At 32.0% G+C, this 18,512-nt stretch overlaps 1 protein-coding gene across 4 annotated transcripts; it reads right to left on the bottom strand.

Moving 5' to 3' along the window:
* Positions 1–478: 478 nt before the first annotated feature.
* LOC143253428 (ATP-dependent DNA helicase Q5-like) lies at positions 479–18,093 on the bottom strand. Of its 4 annotated transcripts, XM_076507296.1 has the most exons (4): positions 17,977–18,006; positions 14,477–14,603; positions 6,968–7,076; positions 479–5,134 (listed from the first exon to the last, which is right to left on the bottom strand). In XM_076507296.1, the coding sequence occupies exon 4, from the start codon at positions 4,453–4,455 to the stop codon at positions 1,576–1,578; it is 2,880 nt and encodes a 959-aa protein (XP_076363411.1). In that variant the 5' UTR covers positions 4,456–5,134; positions 6,968–7,076; positions 14,477–14,603; positions 17,977–18,006; the 3' UTR covers positions 479–1,575. The 4 variants fall into 4 exon arrangements, with proteins under 4 accessions (XP_076363411.1, XP_076363408.1, XP_076363410.1 ...); XM_076507293.1 differs by lacking the exon at positions 14,477–14,603 and having other exon boundaries at positions 17,977–18,093; XM_076507295.1 differs by lacking the exon at positions 14,477–14,603 and having other exon boundaries at positions 6,968–7,070; positions 17,977–18,056.
* Positions 18,094–18,512: the final 419 nt, after the last annotated feature.

Genomic DNA, 18,512 nt, shown 5'->3' with positions numbered 1-18,512 from the left:
TACAACGGAAAGTACATAAACTGAGTTTCTAATCATGTTATCCACCAGAAGCTAGACACACTAAAAGGGACTCTAAACTTAGAATACACAATGTACAGAACAGAAAACATCGATAAAGAAGCTATGCACTAAAGTGAATGTTTCACTGACGTTAACCAGTTCGCTACTAAATTAGTTATAGAAACTGTAAATACATTAAAAATAAATAAAGGGTGTTTAACAAACAAACAAAGTTAAACTTTTACAAATATTTCAAGCTATTAATTTGTTTGTTACGAATCTTGTTTGTTAGAAAACAGCTTTAATTTTAATTTTTTTAAAATTAATTTATTTTCAAATTCTTTTAATGTTTTATAAATATTACTCTTCAATTTTTTTTCTATAAATTAAAAAAAATGTTCAGTAAAAGTCTATTAGCGGAGAAAAAATATTACAAGGACTATATCTTAATATTTATAAAATATAAAACAAAGATGTATAAATTTTCATGAAATATTTTTATTTTTCTAGAAATATTCGCCTGAAACGAACAAACTCCTTTACTACATTTTTGGACAATATTACTAAAACAGCAGTAAGAAAAGTAAACAAAGAACCCAGTAGCCATAACCAAAAAACTCAAATATCGAAAACATTTAGACGCAAGTCTATAATATTGTTTTGATAGAAAGCCAAGAGGTTCACATTAACAGTTTTCTGCTGATAAGACAAATCAGATATTAAATCACCACATATCATTGACGTTTACTAAACAACACAGAAACGTATATTTAACGATTTAACAACTTTTACTTGGTAATGTCTTTTATCTTTCGTTATTAAATCACAAAAGATCTAATATTTGTAAACACTTATTTAATGCCATAAGTTCCATAAGGTCATAATTAATAGTCTCTACAATCATATCAAACAGTCATAGTGAAAAAGTGATAAAACAAACATTTTAAAACATATTATTTAGCAATATTCAAATTCAAATGTAACTGGCATACATCTCCGTCTATACATGTTAAATTTGGTTACTCTGATGCAGGTGCGGAGGTCGCTAGAACTTCACGTTTCAAATCATATAAACAAAACACCTCACATTTTAATAGATTCTCCAATATATTGTTCGATTACGATATAAGACTAGACGAAAAACAAAAATATATTAACAAAGGTGATGAACATACTGTACATAAACTTTTGTAGAAAACTTCTACAAAAATAAAATAATTCACTAATACAGACAAATATCACATTAGAATCTATAGATAGATTTGATACTGGTATACGTTTCTTTGTTGTCCAAAATGAAATAACCATATTCAGAAATAAATTTCAAACGTCTCGCCATCTAGTGTTTAAAATTGAAGCTATATTGATATTTTTCATAATATAATTGCATTTCGAGCACTTTTAAGCTTAAAAGAAAATTCTTAAGAATAAGTTTTATTTTATACCACAAAACTACCAATACTCAGAATAAATTCTTAACTTGCAGATATGCCCAGCTTTTTTTCAGCCCTATAACATAAAACCAAATGATACACATCTCACGAAGTACCTCGATATTCTGAGTAGATAGCACATTCAAACATCTACTATATCATCTAATGATCTGTATACTTTCCGTTTCCGAAATATTTCGTCAACAGCTTCTCTGGCATGTTTTTCCGCCACAAGATTCTTATCAACTAATCTGTGGGATAAAGTTCTGCATATACTTTTAAAAACTTCTTTGTTTAATTTGTTTTGTTTATATTTCGGATTGAGGAACTTCCTCACTAAATCTGCAGCAATTTTTAGTTTTTCGGAAGTAGCCACAACCTTGGCTTTTTTCATCACATTTACTGGTACAGTACCATTGGTGCTAGAACATTCGCGCTTCACTGGAAAAGTTTCTTTGTTGTTTCGAGTGTCTGTAGATTTACCTTCTTTTCCCAGCCATCTGCTGAAGCTTTCGGCATCATTCCCAGTTTTGTCACTAGTTTCAAAAAAATATTTCACAAGTGGCTTAATGGAAGCAGAACCTACTTCTTTAGAGCAATTCATTTTAACGGAGGCAGAACCTTCTTCTTTAGAGCAATTACCTTCTTGTTTCTCCAGGTCTTGTTCCGGAGTTTCCACTGCCATTTCCAAAGCTAACTGTCCTTTTTCAAAGGAACAGTAACTTTCTGTTTTTTTTCCATCAGGACTACTCAGCACTATGTGGGCCTTACCCAGTTTATTATCTTGAAGTTCTCCATGTCTTGGTGTGTTCAGTGTACTTGCACTAATGTTACTGGAGTAGCTATTATTTAGGCTTTTTGCAGAAGAACTGTAGCTACTAGACTTCGAAAGAGTGTCAGTGGTGTTACCTGAATCAATGAGAAGTTCCTCAGAAGAAGACAAGTTAATTTCATCTTGGAGTGAAGACCTAGATTTTGCTATACAATCGTATAACGTATATAGTCTTTCTTTTGACTTACTTTTCGTGACTAAAGAACTGCCTTCACGTGCTTTTTTTGCAAGACTTTGAGATCCATCAAAGCACACTAAGATTGGATGAAGCTCAAGGTTTTTTGAAGAGTCTTTTAAGGCCTTAAAAAGTAGTGCAAATTCTCTTCTGTACATGTGTACGTTTTTCTTTGTTTTGAATATTCCAAGCTCTTTGTCAGCAGCACAGTCAAGAATATCTTGCTTGTCAAGTCGAAAGCCACTAGGTAAAGGAGCACATGCATTATAATTAGCGTTAACGTCTTCCTCTAATTTCGTCAAGTATTCTTCCCGGATGCTAATGTCCAATTCTGGAATAAAAGAACTGAATGGTTCTAACACCCTGGTATTCTTGCATGGTCGATTCTTCTTTTCATTATTTTTTTTGGAACACCTTCTTTTTTCAAATTCGTTTTTAATGGTATTTGATAAAGCTTTAGCTGTTATTTTGTCTTGATCTTCACTATAATCGTCTTCGTGTGAATTTTCATAATCCATATTTTCAGCCTTTTGTCCCTTCCTTCCTCCACCATACAAATCACTATCAAATTCATTTGTTTCCATTTGGAAATTGGACCTCTTCTTCCTGAAAATTAGAGTGCCTTGAAAACTAAGAAGTTTTTGGTCAACTACCCTAGGTTTACAACAAACATCACAACTGTTCTTGCAACTTTCCAATTTATCTCCAAACTCTTTCACCAGTAATGAGTGTCTGCAACAGGCTTCCACACAATATTTAATCATTCTATTAAAACTCTTACAGGCAGAATTAGCTTTCAACTTTTCAGCCTGAGTCTTGGCTGACTGCTCGTCTCTTTTTATAAGATAAAAAATAGAATCTCTGTCAGCTCGAGAGTAATAAATGCGACACCAAGCACGTTGACCATCTCTTCCAGCTCTCCCAGATTCCTGATAATATCCTGCAACTGTCTGAGCAACTGACCAGTGTGCAACAAACCTAACAGTTGGTTTGTCTATTCCCATTCCAAAACTAATTGTTGCAGCTATTACAGGGAATTTTCCCTGCATCCAGTCATTCTGGTTTATCGCTCGGACTTTATCTTTGATGCCTGCATGATACGGTCTTGTGATAAGTCCCATCTTGGTTAACTTGAGTGCAACTTCTTCACATGCTTCCCTGGTTCGACAATACACAATGCCACAACCCCTATTAACAGGAGAAGTCTGTTCCCAATCTTCTCCCAGTGATAACATGATAAATGATTTCAAATCCTCGTACGGGTCATCCAAGCACTCTTTAAAAACAACATCATAATATATATTGGGGCGAAAACTCGAGGCTCTGAAAATAGCTACAGGCTGTTTTAAACAAAGCTGTTGAAGAACATCATTCATGACAGCCACAGATGCTGTTGCCGTTAAAGCAATCCAAGGTACTTTGGGATATTTCTGTCGTAACTCTCCTAATTTAAGATAATCTGGCCGAAAGTCGTGACCCCACTGGCTGATGCAGTGAGCTTCATCTACAGCCACGTAAGCAAGTTTGCGATTTTTATTTAACTGATTTAATATTGTGTGAAAACCTGCTGTAGCAGTCTGCTCTGGTGTAACGTATAAAAGTTTGGTAGAGGGGCATGATGAAGACAAGTCTTTACAAACTCGGTTTCTTTCTTCTTTGCTCATAGAGGAGTTTAGGGTTTCAGCACAGATATCCAATGTTCTCAGCTGTTGCATCTGATCTGTCATTAGTGCAATTAACGGTGAAATGACGACAGTTATACCTCTCCGCTCTCCAGCCAAAGCAGGCAATTGATAACACAAGGACTTTCCTGCTCCTGTTGGCATAGACACAAAAACATCCTGAACTGCCGAAGCTACAGTCTTGACCGCATTTTCTTGAAGCTCATTTTTGAAACCTTGGTATCCAAACACACTGTACAATGCATCCAACAACTGTTTTTCAAGTCCCTGAGAAAACGAAACACAATGAGGTTTCTGTTGGTTATATTGGGGGACATTTTCTTCAGTCATCATCTTGGAATAAAAAAATCAACACTGAACTTCAGGCAACAACTATACTTAGCTTTAGGGACTCTTTTAATAAGATTTGTGTACTTAGAAATTCATACATTTTTTAAACTATTATCTTAAAACAAAGGTTATCAACTTGTGTCACAATCTAGACTGAAAGATAACCACAGCCAAAGACATTTAAAATTATAAAATTACATTCTTTTTGTCTCAAACTACTTACACAAAAAAAAAAATTGCATATAATCAACATTTCGTTTTTGAACAAGGTTCAACAATATGTTCACTTCAAGTACTTGAAAACACAGTTCCAGTATAGAATGAAACTTCCTTCTGATAACCAAACCATGTGCCAAAATGCAGCACAAAAGTAATGATGAAACAGCAAGTTTGTACTGTCTTTAAGAAAAATAAATGTTAAGGTATGAACAACAAAGCACCATGTTTCACATAATAAGCAAACAACTAAAGGTTTTATTTTTCTTTCTGATATTGTTTGTTCCCTTCCTTTGAAATTTCAAAACCTTTTCAGCTTTGTCTGCTCCAAGAGCTGTCATTCGTACTTCATCTGAAGAATCAACTTGAGTTACATTTCACAAAACTCCAATTCCAAAATCCGTCTTCAGTTCACAGAAAAAACTTCAAGCTGCTTTGTCAGAAATGCAAGAATGTCCAACTTTTGCTGGAAGGATACAATTATTAACACAATTGCAAAAAAGAAAAAAATTCTAAACTTAATTATATTTTACATATTGTTCTATGCCAATAACCTTCACGTAACAGTTAAAAAGAAAATTTATCAAATGAAAGTACAGTATATAGTTTAAACTTCACCCTTATATCATAATTTCTACCAAGTATCTTGTAACAGGTCCAAACAATTCCACACTTTAAACCACATCTACACAGATAACAAGACAATTATGAAAGTTTCTATGATAGAAAGTTTTCATTTCTTGTGAAACATTTAAAATTTCATATCTTTCTAAACTGGAATGATTATTTTTTACTTTATTTTATTTTTTTATGAAAAAGAAAATCTTGATTGTTCAAGTCTTTTCTATTAAATACAAGAAACAAACAAGGTTTTACTGCCCCTGTAACACTTTATACAACTCAGTTTTTAAATACTAAAATGAACTAAGTAATAAAATGTGTAAGAAAGATGGTCATAAGAAAACAGTTTAATGATCCAAACAAAATTTAAATATAAAAAACAAACTGTCATCATTTGTTGTTCATCTCAACTAGTACCAGTTTCAAATTCGTAAAAGAAAAAATTAAACAAACAAGAATTTAATCATTTTCATGAAAGTTGAATATCTCTCATGATGTCAACCTTTCAGTATGATTGCTTATTAATGCTTATTCCATAATTAACTATGGGCACTTAGACTTAATGGCTGATTTTAAGTGGAGTTTATCAGGACACATAAGATGGCTAAATTCTGAAAATGAATTCTTTGAAAAATTGGATCAACTGGGCAAATATCGCAATCTAATTAATAAAATCAATATGGATAAGGTTAGAAAAAAAACAAAACCGAAACATCAACAATCCAAGAAAAATCCATTCGGAAAAAAAACAATTAACAAGAGGCATTTGATATCCTTGGGCAAAGATATGATTCAACAAACAATGATAGCTAAAAAAAAACCCACTGAAATACAAGTGCCAGGATTATGGGTGGAGTGACAAACATCTGGGAAGGTTAGGGCAACGAATAAACACATGAATGACAGATAAAAGAATATTCAGTGATAATAATACAAAGCAGAAATCTATAACTGAAAGTTGACACCAAGAACATCATGTACCTATTTCTTCTCCTAAAAACAGATTTACATCTTCAACTGATTGGCTATGTACTCCTAGGTCCATAATTCAAAATGACTAATATTATACCAAATTCCTAAGAGATATCTGATGCAGACATTTTATTCCACATAAGGTTCCTTCCAGGATGAAAGTAGAAAATTTCATTTGGTGTGTTACATTCACAAGGTGAGATTTAAACCTAGTTTGCTTACATGGTTAAGTTAAACAAAAAGAAAATGAATGCTTACAATTCCCTAAATGTAATTGCACAATAGATCTGTAAAAACTTAAATATACAATGGTGTAGAAAAACACAATTATTATGTGTAATATTTAACAGAAAGTAATGTAGCACCTGAATGTTGTTCAAAATAAACTTGTGCTTTAACCCTATTTGTTTTGTAAGAAAAACTGTCCATACAAACAAGCTTGAAAACTAAGAACATAAAAGAATTAACATCCATAAGTACTAATCCCCATAATTAATAATTAATTAGCACTTGTGAGCACTAATACTCATAATTAATCAAAGTTTAAAGTGTTTCAAAGAATACCATTCAGAAAAAGAGAATTTGTGCTAGATAACAATTGTATGATAATTAATGGACCTTGAATGAAATAATGGCAGTATAATTAAATAACAAAACAAAAACATTATTCAGTTTGTTAAACATAGCACTACTCTTATACACTTACATTAATTCTTCCATTGGACTTTCTTGTTCCCAGAGTAACATTTACATCACATGATGTCCAACCACTACTGGTTTATACACATATGTTGGGTACAGAAAAAAAACTGTTCCTTGAAAGAAAGAATAGTTTATGAAATCTAGAATTTACCACTAAACTTTAATAAATAAGAGTTTTGCATATTTTACAATAACAATAAATATTACGAAAATCAGTTATATGCATACAGATACAGGATGGGCAACACAAGTATTGACACCCATCCCCATTAAATAAAGATAGAGTAAACAAAAGAATTTATTGTGTATTGACATATTTAAATATATGATGCAGACATTAACAAAGGGTTTGATTAATAATCTAAAATGTTTGTTGGCCTTCACTTTCGTGACATAGGATACATTTCTATGTGCAATGTGGTGTCCTTCTTAGAATATCAGTTGGTGGCAACCTGCAAAGTAGTGTGGATAGTGTCTGTGCCCTGCTATCTCCTCTCTATATGAACTCACACAGACTTCTTCAACAATGTCTTTCTCTAAGCTCTACCTGCTAAGTGTGTTCTAAACAACACAAGTCTCAAATTTGGCTGTTCAGTCACACAATAACATATTCACCCAAAGAGATGTTATCTTTGTGAGTAAAGAACTAGAGTTGAGAAAATTAGAGGATGACCTTGGCAACATTTGTTTCAAAGCATCAGTTGTTTCATATCATTTCTTTGCCACAACCATAACTAAACACAAAAACTAAAAGTTGTTAACATGGGCTTCACATCAGAAGGTTGCCAAGACTTTAGCCCATCCTGTAAAGGACTGTGTTAAAACTTTCATGAGTGATGCTCTATGCAAGTTCTTGAACTCGCAACCTCAATAGTTTCACAAAGTAGACATTTTTTATATATAAAATGATTAACAATAATTAAGCCTTTTACTGACTTTATAATGTTCATAAATGTTCATTGGGTGAAGTGCTTCTTCAATATCCATTGTTAGGTAAACAGTTAACTTGAGATGTACAGTATTGTTGAATAGAATATTTTAAGAAAGCCTTGAAATAAACCAATCATACAGGGTGAGAAAATTGATAGATTATTGGCTTATATTGTAATATTGGGGGAAGAAAGGTGAGGAAAATGGTTATATTTAAGAAGAGGGTTAAGGGAGAGGAAAGACTGGGGAGTACCACATTAGTTTTTATTTTGGAGAGTAAGCAAGTTTCAAGCATATAAATTAGTTGTTACACAGGTAAAAATTAACATTATTCAGGACAAATCATTACTGTAAAACTTCCCTAGTCATCGTCATTTAGTTTTCCATTATCTATGCAGTGACAACTAATACAATGAAAGCTCAAACATCCAGATCAAATAACAGTCGTATGAAGGAATAAATTGAGACAGGGTTTTTATATTGAAGGATAAAGTTAGGAATGTAAAGAACAACATAAGGGTTAATCATGGAAAGCAAATCAACATGAGAAAGACTGACATGAAAGATGATTTAACAGTGGATGGAAACTGGTTTGACTCAAGTTAACTGGAATGAGGAACACCACCACCACAAACATGAACTACCAGAAATATTCACCTGTATTACCAGTTTTATCTATGGAATTTCTGGTGGAGGTCCATACTGACCTATTGGTTTGTCTGTTTTAACCCATTTTTATAAACTATTTACACACCCATTTGTTTATGGTTTTGTTGCTTTGTTGGTTACACTAAAAGCATAAAGTCAACAAAGAGCTATACAACAGTATTGCCACTACTGTAGTTAGTTCTAACAATTACTGCTGAAGTTTCCTGTATATTTTACACAAAGCAGGAGTGTTTTCAGCCAATTATTTGTTTAGTTCTTTACATCATGAGTTGTAACAGACAAAAACAAAATTACTTAATAGAATGCAATATGTAGACTCAACTAGTAAAGAACAAATAATGTAAAAGTAAATTGGTTATTTCAGGTAAGACAATAACAGCCATGTAGCACAAATGTAATTCAGCCTGAGCTCATGTAGTATCTAATAATATCAATAATGTATTAAATCAAAGCAAGCTAAGATGCACATTGGTTTGGAAAAGAAACATGAAATTATTTATTTATGAATTAAAAACTTCAAGTATGAAACTGAAATGATTCCAGGAAATATGAAACTTTGTTTAAATCAGTTTCAACAAAGAATTGGTGACCACAATGCTTGTGACAAAGGAGGTTCAAATGAAAATTTGTTAATCACAATTTCACACACCAAAACAATCAGATGATTGAAAGCCAAGGATAGCATCAATTACATAAAATGGAAGCATAGGAAATATTAACAGATAAGCTCTAGGTTTACTGGATATGCCAAACAAGAAGACAGCATAAGAAACATAAGACTTCACTAACAGTCTTACAGCTACATATCAAAACTACAAAGAAAAAGTATATTAAATTGAAATTATTTTTTATTTAAAGCATTCTTAACTACATAAGTTAATACTCGACAGGACATTATATACAAAGTATGCTTAACTACAGAAGTTAATACACGACAGGACATTATATACAAAGTATTCTTGACTACAGAAGTTAATACACGACAGGGCACTATGTACAAAGTATTCTTGACTATAGAAGTTAATACATGACAGGGCACTATATACAAATTATTCTTAACTACAGAAGTTAATACATGACAGGGCACTATATACAAATTATTCTTAACTACAGAAGTTAATACATGACAGGGCACTATGTACAAAGTATTTTTAACAACAGAAGTTAATACATGACAAGGCACTATGTACAAAGTATTTTTAACAACAGAAGTTAATACATGACAAGGCACTATGTACAAAGTATTCTTAACTACAGAAGTTAATACATGACAGGGCACTATGTACAAAGTATTCTTAACTACAGAAGTTAATACATGACAGGGCACTATGTACAAAGTATTCTTAGCTACAGAAGTTAATACATGACAGGGCACTATGTACAAAGTATTTTTAACAACAGAAGTTAATACATGACAGAGCACTATGTACAAAGTATTTTTAACAACAGAAGTTAATACATGACAAGGCACTATGTACAAAGTATTCTTAACTACAGAAGTTAATACATGACAGGGCACTATGTACAAAGTATTTTTAACAACAGAAGTTAATACATGACAAGGCACTATGTACAAAGTATTTTAACAACAGAAGTTAATACATGACAAGGCACTATGTACAAAGTATTCTTAACTACAGAAGTTAATACATGACAGGGCACTATGTACAAAGTATTTTTAACAACAGAAGTTAATACATGACAAGGCACTATGTACAAAGTATTTTTAACAACAGAAGTTAATACATGACAAGGCACTATGTACAAAGTATTCTTAACTACAGAAGTTAATACATGACAGGGCACTATGTACAAAGTATTTTTAACAACAGAAGTTAATACATGACAAGGCACTATGTACAAAGTATTTTTAACAACAGAAGTTAATACATGACAAGGCACTATGTACAAAGTATTTTTAACAACAGAAGTTAATACATGACAAGGCACTATGTACAAAGTATTCTTAACTACAGAAGTTAATACATGACAGGGCACTATGTACAAAGTATTTTAACAACAGAAGTTAATACATGACAAGGCACTATGTACAAAGTATTTTTAACAACAGAAGTTAATACATGACAAGGCACTATGTACAAAGTATTCTTAACTACAGAAGTTAATACATGACAGGGCACTATGTACAAAGTATTCTTAACTACAGAAGTTAATACATGACAGGGCACTATGTACAAAGTATTCTTAACTACAGAAGTTAATACATGACAGGGCACTATGTACAAAGTATTCTTAACTACAGAAGTTAATACATGACAAGGCACTATGTACAAAGTATTTTAACAACAGAAGTTAATACATGACAAGGCACTATGTACAAAGTATTCTTAACTACAGAAGTTAATACATGACAGGGCACTATGTACAAAGTATTCTTAACTACAGAAGTTAATACATGACAGGGCACTATGTACAAAGTATTCTTAACTACAGAAGTTAATACATGACAGGGCACTATGTACAAAGTATTCTTAACTACAGAAGTTAATACATGACAAGGCACTATGTACAAAGTATTTTTAACAACAGAAGTTAATACATGACAAGGCACTATGTACAAAGTATTCTTAACTACAGAAGTTAATACATGACAGGGCACTATGTACAAAGTATTCTTAACTACAGAAGTTAATACATGACAAGGCACTATGTACAAAGTATTTTAACAACAGAAGTTAATACATGACAAGGCACTCATTACAAAGTATTCTTAACTACAGAAGTTAATACATGACAGGGCACTATGTACAAAGTATTCTTAACTACAGAAGTTAATACATGACAGGGCACTATGTACAAAGTATTCTTAACTACAGAAGTTAATACATGACAGGGCACTATGTACAAAGTATTTTTAACAACAGAAGTTAATACATGACAAGGCACTATGTACAAAGTATTTTTAACAACAGAAGTTAATACATGACAAGGCACTATGTACAAAGTATTCTTAACTACAGAAGTTAATACATGACAGGGCACTATGTACAAAGTATTTTTAACAACAGAAGTTAATACATGACAAGGCACTATGTACAAAGTATTTTTAACAACAGAAGTTAATACATGACAAGGCACTATGTACAAAGTATTCTTAACTACAGAAGTTAATACATGACAGGGCACTATGTACAAAGTATTCTTAACTACAGAAGTTAATACATGACAGGGCACTATGTACAAAGTATTCTTAACTACAGAAGTTAATACATGACAGGGCACTATGTACAAAGTATTCTTAACTACAGAAGTTAATACATGACAGGGCACTAAGTACAAAGTATTCTTAACTACAGAAACAAGTTTGTAAATGTAAGCATAACAAACTATGATAAAAATTACCAGGTAGGTTTCAACACTTATTACATTAATTGGAAACAGTCAAAGTGCTTGTTTCTGCACTGTAATCATGCTTTTGGTTACTTTAAGAAATGTTGCACAATTCGTAAAGACAAATTTGACAACCATTGCACTGTATGGCAGGTTAACAAATCACTATAAAATATCACAGAAGATGAAGTACATCTTATGATACAGCAGTTTTATCCCAATGGTAATGATGTCTTATAAGATAACATGTAACACAACTGCCCATAACCAGCATGAGAAAGCATTCACATATCTAACCTACAAGTTTTCGGACCTGCTAAACTATTTTTAGATATTCTTGAAACCACATTTCAACAATGCTTACCAGCCAAATCAAACCACAAGAAATTAGATTAATTTCTAATAAACAGTACTGTAACACCCTGGTTCCAATGTCTGACAACTTGCTGCTTTATCACCAAAATACATCTTGTTTAAGGTTTTATGGATAAGTTTTTACAAGAAGCTAACTGCCGTAACAAAGTTTGTTCAGATATATCCTGCTAGCTCTCGTTATTTGAAAAATATCAACTACTTCTGACACAGACTGTGTAATAAAGCACTAGCTAGACTCACTAGTTAAAACAACATACAACAACCACAAAACGTCTCTTGCAAACTGCAGAATATGGTAAATATATAACACAGCTAACACACATATGATGCATGTATGTTTGTTTGCTTTTGAATTTCGTACAAAGCTACATGAGGGCTATCTTTGCTAGTCATCCCTTATTTAGCAGCACAAGAATAGAGAGAAGGTAGCTAGTCATCACCACCCAACGCCAACTCTTGGGCTACTCTTTTGCCAACAAACGGTGGGATTGACCATCATATTATAACATCTCCATGGCTAAAAGCACGAGCATATTTAGTGTGATGGGGATTTGAACCCGCAATCCTTGGATTACGAGTTAATTGCCTTAACCATCTGCCTATACTAAACCTATGTGTGTGTGCACATGCACAAACCAACCAGTAAGTTTCAATGATTTCACTCTTCAGTGTAAAATAAAAGATGTGTGGTGGTTTTTAAGCACAAACCAACCTACAAAATGAGCTATCTATACTCTACTCACCACAGGTACTGAATCCTGATTTTTAGCATCATAAACATGCTGAATTATTACTGCTAAATTAGTGGGGGAAGGGGTGGGGTTGTGCATATAATAAAGGAATCCATAATCTGTAAAATAAAACAACAAAAGTTTTACTTTAAAAAAATAAAAATTAATGTAATTTGGATCCAAAACTTTCTTACAAACAATTCAATGGAAATAAAATATTTTAAACATGAAATAGGAACTTCAAAGGTAACACCAAACAATGTAAAACTGAATAAACAATCAAATCAAATCTATCCCTGTACTAACAGGAATATAGATCAGAACAAATAGAATACAATTTCTCAATTGTAAACTTTCAACATTATTTCCTTTAGACATTTCTATTTAATTAAATTATAAAAATACTGTCAATATTTGTAGACTAGTTCAAACTATCCAAGAAATTTCATAATAGTGTAGCTATTAAGAAAAGGCAAAAATGTGTTATAAGTTTAATGCTGAGAATACTGACCTTAAAATATTAAAGTAACAACATTAATTTACAACTGTAAGAATAAAATGACGGCTTAGAATGAGACTAAAAATTATAAATTAAAAACATCACAAATAGATCCAATAGTGGTTCCTTACAGAAATATTTTGTTTCAATCTATATTCATGTTTGTATATTTAATGCAACATACTATTTTTGTTACAGTTACAATGTCCACATATGGAGAGATATTATACAGTTTCTTGTCATGCTTGGATACAAGTAAAATCAACAAAATTCATAGTAGACAAATAATGTTTAGTAAATAAGCAAATTACATTTAGAAAAATGTGAGTACATGTTTAAATATGATTAGATAGTTGAGTTGGTTTTTGATTACAAAATACCTAAAGTCAATTGTTTATTATTTCACATTTAGTACATCAACAGACCTTAAAATAATTATGTTGGCTATCGGTAATATTTCTCCACTTATCACGATGTCATCCCAAGGATTGAGTAGATACAATACCCTCTAGTAACCACAGATGTTCCCCACAGTTTCATTATTAAATCCACCAAAAACTATTACTCTATTAAAGACAGTATTTAGTTTATTAATGTTAGCCAAAAAACTTTATAAGACCCACACATCTTAAATAATATCCTAGATTGCAAGATGGCTACAACTGATCTATAATATGACCCACATATACAAGTTTCAGACTCAAAAGAAGAGAATCATGATCATACAAGCCACCTTCTTCATCAGTATAAATTCTGTATTAACTTTTTTTCCAAAGTAACCTAGCTACAAGCTTATAAATTAACATAAGAATATAACCATAAAATATGTACACAGTTGTAATGTTTCAGAAAATATAAACTTAACAGATATTTGTCTATTTTCTACTTATAATTCAAATTATCAACTGGACAAGCAGTAATATAAGTAAAAATAAATAATGTAGCACTGTAAACCTACTTAAAGATATTCAGACAGTATATTTTGGATCTTTACTAAATCTTCAAAACGTAAATCATAAGTTATGGGCTTTCATTTTTTCTTTCCTCTTCCATAAAAGTTTTGTTCCCACGATGCATTGTTTTTCCTCAATAAACATAAACAATGTTACATTTGAAAGTTTAATTTTCTGTTTGCTGAAAACTAAATGAAAGCTAAATGAATAAATAAATAAATATGGTATCTACTCAGACAGGGGTGTAGCTAGGGAAGGCAAAAAGGTACATCTGTCCCCGGGGGTTGGGGGCTTCAAATTGGTGTTACATAATTAAAAATTATGGCTTATATTTTGTCACAAGGGGGCGTGAAAACTGACTTTGTCCCCAGGCACTGAAAACCCTAGCTACACAACTATACAAAGATTGCAGGATTTTAATAAAAATTTAACAACATGGTGGTACTGTTGTGCATTCTTTTCTCCATGCAATGATGAAATTTGTATAATTTTTATTTTATAACACATTTATACAAAATATAGCAAGTCCATATGGATTCATATGTACAAGTGACTTGCACCATTTAAAATAAGGAAGAAAATGCAATACAAAACACACTCAAGTACAGAAGAAAAGCTAAGCTAACCAGTTAAGAATTAGAAGAAAAAACAGGCACAAAAACAACTCTGTAGATTCTTGAAATACATTTAAAAATACAATTACGACAAATACTTCACAGACTTAAATAACAAAGACGGTCAGTCATAATGATAACTGTAAAATTAACTGAGGCTACTTGTGCATCCCAACTAAACTGTTCACTAGCTCCAGATATTCAAAATCAAATGAAAAATAAACAAAAAGGACAAAGTTCATTGGTTTTTGAATTTCATACAAAGCTACACAAGAGCAATCTGTTCTAACCATCCCTAATTTAGCAGTGTAAGACCAGATGAAAGGCAACTAGTCATCACCACCCACCAACTCTTAGGCTACTCTTTTACCAATGAATAGTGAGATGGAGCACCACTTTTATCATGACCCCCAGTTGAAAGGGCAAAAATGTTTGGTGTGCCCTCAATCCTCAGATTACAAGTCTAGTGCCCTAGCAACCTGGTAATGCTGGGCTATAAGGACATGGAGTAATTCGACTCATGCTAGTTACTACCTCTTCTGCCATCCCTACACTTAACTTAAAGCCAATAGCTTTTGAAGTAGAAGTAAGTAACACATCATTAGAAATTTACAAGCCTTAAAGTAGTTTTTGTGAAAGAATAACAGTGAGTCCAGATTTCAAATATTTCTCATTCGACCACTATTTCATTCTACTTTTCCAACACAACCACCCATGGAAACAAAAAAAATCTTACAAATGTTAAATATTAGAACCAACTCATTTCTTGTTGAAGCAAAAAAATCAGTTCCATGTCCTTAAGAATTACTAAACTATTTTGTTTTAAACTACGTCATCTATAGCCCACCTCTGTATTGTTATCAAGGTAACAATCTTCGGAGTAACTATTTAAACTGTTATAGGAAACAGATTCTAATAACTTTTTCAATAGCAGCTAGACACTCTAGCTTCATGCCTTAGTCAACAAGGAAACCAAAATCCATTTTCTACAAAACTTATTAAAAAAAAAAGAAGGAAAGAGAACATGTTTCGACATCACAAAATGATTACGACCATTTATTATTCCCAGAAATTCATCATCATCTTGAAAAGAAATATTACCAATGTCCCTCAAAAAGTTAATTTTTGACATATCTTTGAAACCAGTTTCATTTGTTAATTGATTTAAATGAAACACGTCATCATCAAGTTTCCATACCAGTGAGTACTAAGGTCTACCCATTGGAAGTAAATTCTACATACATCAATAAAGCCACATTCTCAGCAGCATTAAGTAATTGTCAATCTTTTATGTATCTTATATCACATTTTTTTAATGCTTAGGTTTCAACTGAGATATAAACGATTTCACCTGTGATTTGATAGGGAAGGTCGAGGCATCACCATAGCCAGCAAGAGGAGCACCAGACAAGAACACTTTGAACACAGCCACAGGCAAAATATTGTACTTAGTTTGCTGCACAACATTTACAAATGAGGTTCTAAAGAGATCCCAAATATCTCTGTGCGTCATTTGGAAACCTCCATGTTTCTTGTACTTGGCAAACAAACTCATGACACACCAACTAATTTTAGTCACATTCTCAATTACAAATCAATTTTTGTAGCTCCAACACTAAAAATGTTGAAAATGCCTTCTTTAGCCAATAAACATGTCCAAAAAATTAACTTAAAGTTAATAAAAAACAGATTCGGTAGTTACTTGTTTTTCAACAAAAATATCCCCCATTGGCTTGTGAGGTGCCTGTAATTTATAAAGATCCCCGAGGGAATTCATCAATCAGATTTTCCAAACTGAAATAAAATGCTACTGATTAACATCTTTTGTTTCTTAACACCAAGCCAACTTTCTAACCAGTCTTATTATTTTTATGGATTCCATAAGTAATTATCTGACTGATCTTTTACATAAAACTTTATTAAATATTTTATGAAACCAAATGCACACAAAATCTACAAGAATGTTTTCATTCTATGTGACCACAAATCTCAAAGTTAATTAGAGAAGAAAATATAAATGTCTGCTTTCAATGTTTTTGTTTGTCTCATATTAGTCCTAATAATATATGTTTTCAAAATTTTGTACAAAGGTATACAAGGACTATCTGTGCTACAAGTCCCTAATTCACAAGTGAAAATCTAAAGGGAAGACAACTGGTCATCACCACTATCTCTTGAGTTACTCTTTTACCAACAAATAGTGGGGCTGCACATTATAATGTACCCATGGGTGAAAAGGCAAACGTTTGGCAGGGCAGGAACTTGAACCCATGACCCTATTTGACATTTCCTAAGTGATTTTTTTTTATACACTACTAATCAAATCATAGATTTATTACCTGCTATAGTGAACAGTCAACACTCTGTACCACCCAATCACCTGAATATTTACAACAGGACTGCCAGTTGCATTTAATTGTTGGACTGAATTTAGGGAATTTGAAATCTATCACGATTTTAATACTTAAATTATCAATACCAGTATATTAAACATAAACACGACATAACAAAGTCCATAATCATCAACAAAGGCCACTTTATTCAAATTCATAGGACCATATTAATTATTATTACCAATGACAACACTTCAGCTTCAAAAAGCCCTGACCTCACCTTCATGACCATTACCAGTAATATATATTATTAACATGAATAACTTCACAGTATGCTCTATTCACCCCAAAGTGTCCTAGTAACAAATACACTAGAATTGAAGTTGTACTACTCTAGTAGTATTTCGAATTCAAACTTTAGTAACAATGGCATCGATATTTACGAATATGACAAAAGATATTAACGGGAATTTCTTAACTTGAAGTTAAAACAAAAGACTGGATAAATCATGTTAATGGAATATTATAATATCTCCTTTACAAACAATTATATAATACCTAATTAAACAGATGTTAATATTCACAGCGTTACGTATCTACTCCGCATCACTTCATGACCTCGTGCTACGTCAGTTTCGCCCTCTATCATGAGTTTACTCGTTATTATGAGTGTAAAAAAATTGTGTGAGAGGTAGAGCAGAATTTAACTAATAAATTTATGTTAAAATATTCTCCATTATTTGAATATTTAAATATTATACATTTCTTCAATACATATAAAGACACAGACTTTTTATCTCTAAAAAATGAAAAAGAAACAATTATAACAATCGAAATATTTTTATAAAAAATTGAAAAATAAACTTTGGTAGATCATGCAATCAATGAAATTATTTGAAAGTAATAATCGTTTTAGACCCCCTACTCAAATCATAAATGATATTTAACATTTATTTTCCAAGTGTAACTTTTTGTGACTTTATTCGTGAGACCCAATTTCCATCACGAATGTCTCAGAAAGCTCTCGATTAATGACAGTCGAAGAAAGAGTAAAGGCAATACTAGAAGAAGACCTTGAATCGGACAGTGATGAA

Source organism: Tachypleus tridentatus, chromosome 6 (genome assembly GCF_004210375.1).
Source record: "Tachypleus tridentatus isolate NWPU-2018 chromosome 6, ASM421037v1, whole genome shotgun sequence".
Taxonomy (NCBI): Eukaryota; Metazoa; Arthropoda; class Merostomata; order Xiphosura; family Limulidae; genus Tachypleus; species Tachypleus tridentatus.
Note: the sequence above shows the minus strand (reverse complement) of the source record. Positions and strands in the feature narration are given on the sequence as shown.

What these genes read in the sequence shown, in the direction of transcription:
- LOC143253428 (XM_076507293.1), bottom strand. Translation starts at nt 4,455, where the DNA reads ATGATGACTGAAGAAAATGTCCCCCAATATAACCAACAGAAACCTCAT.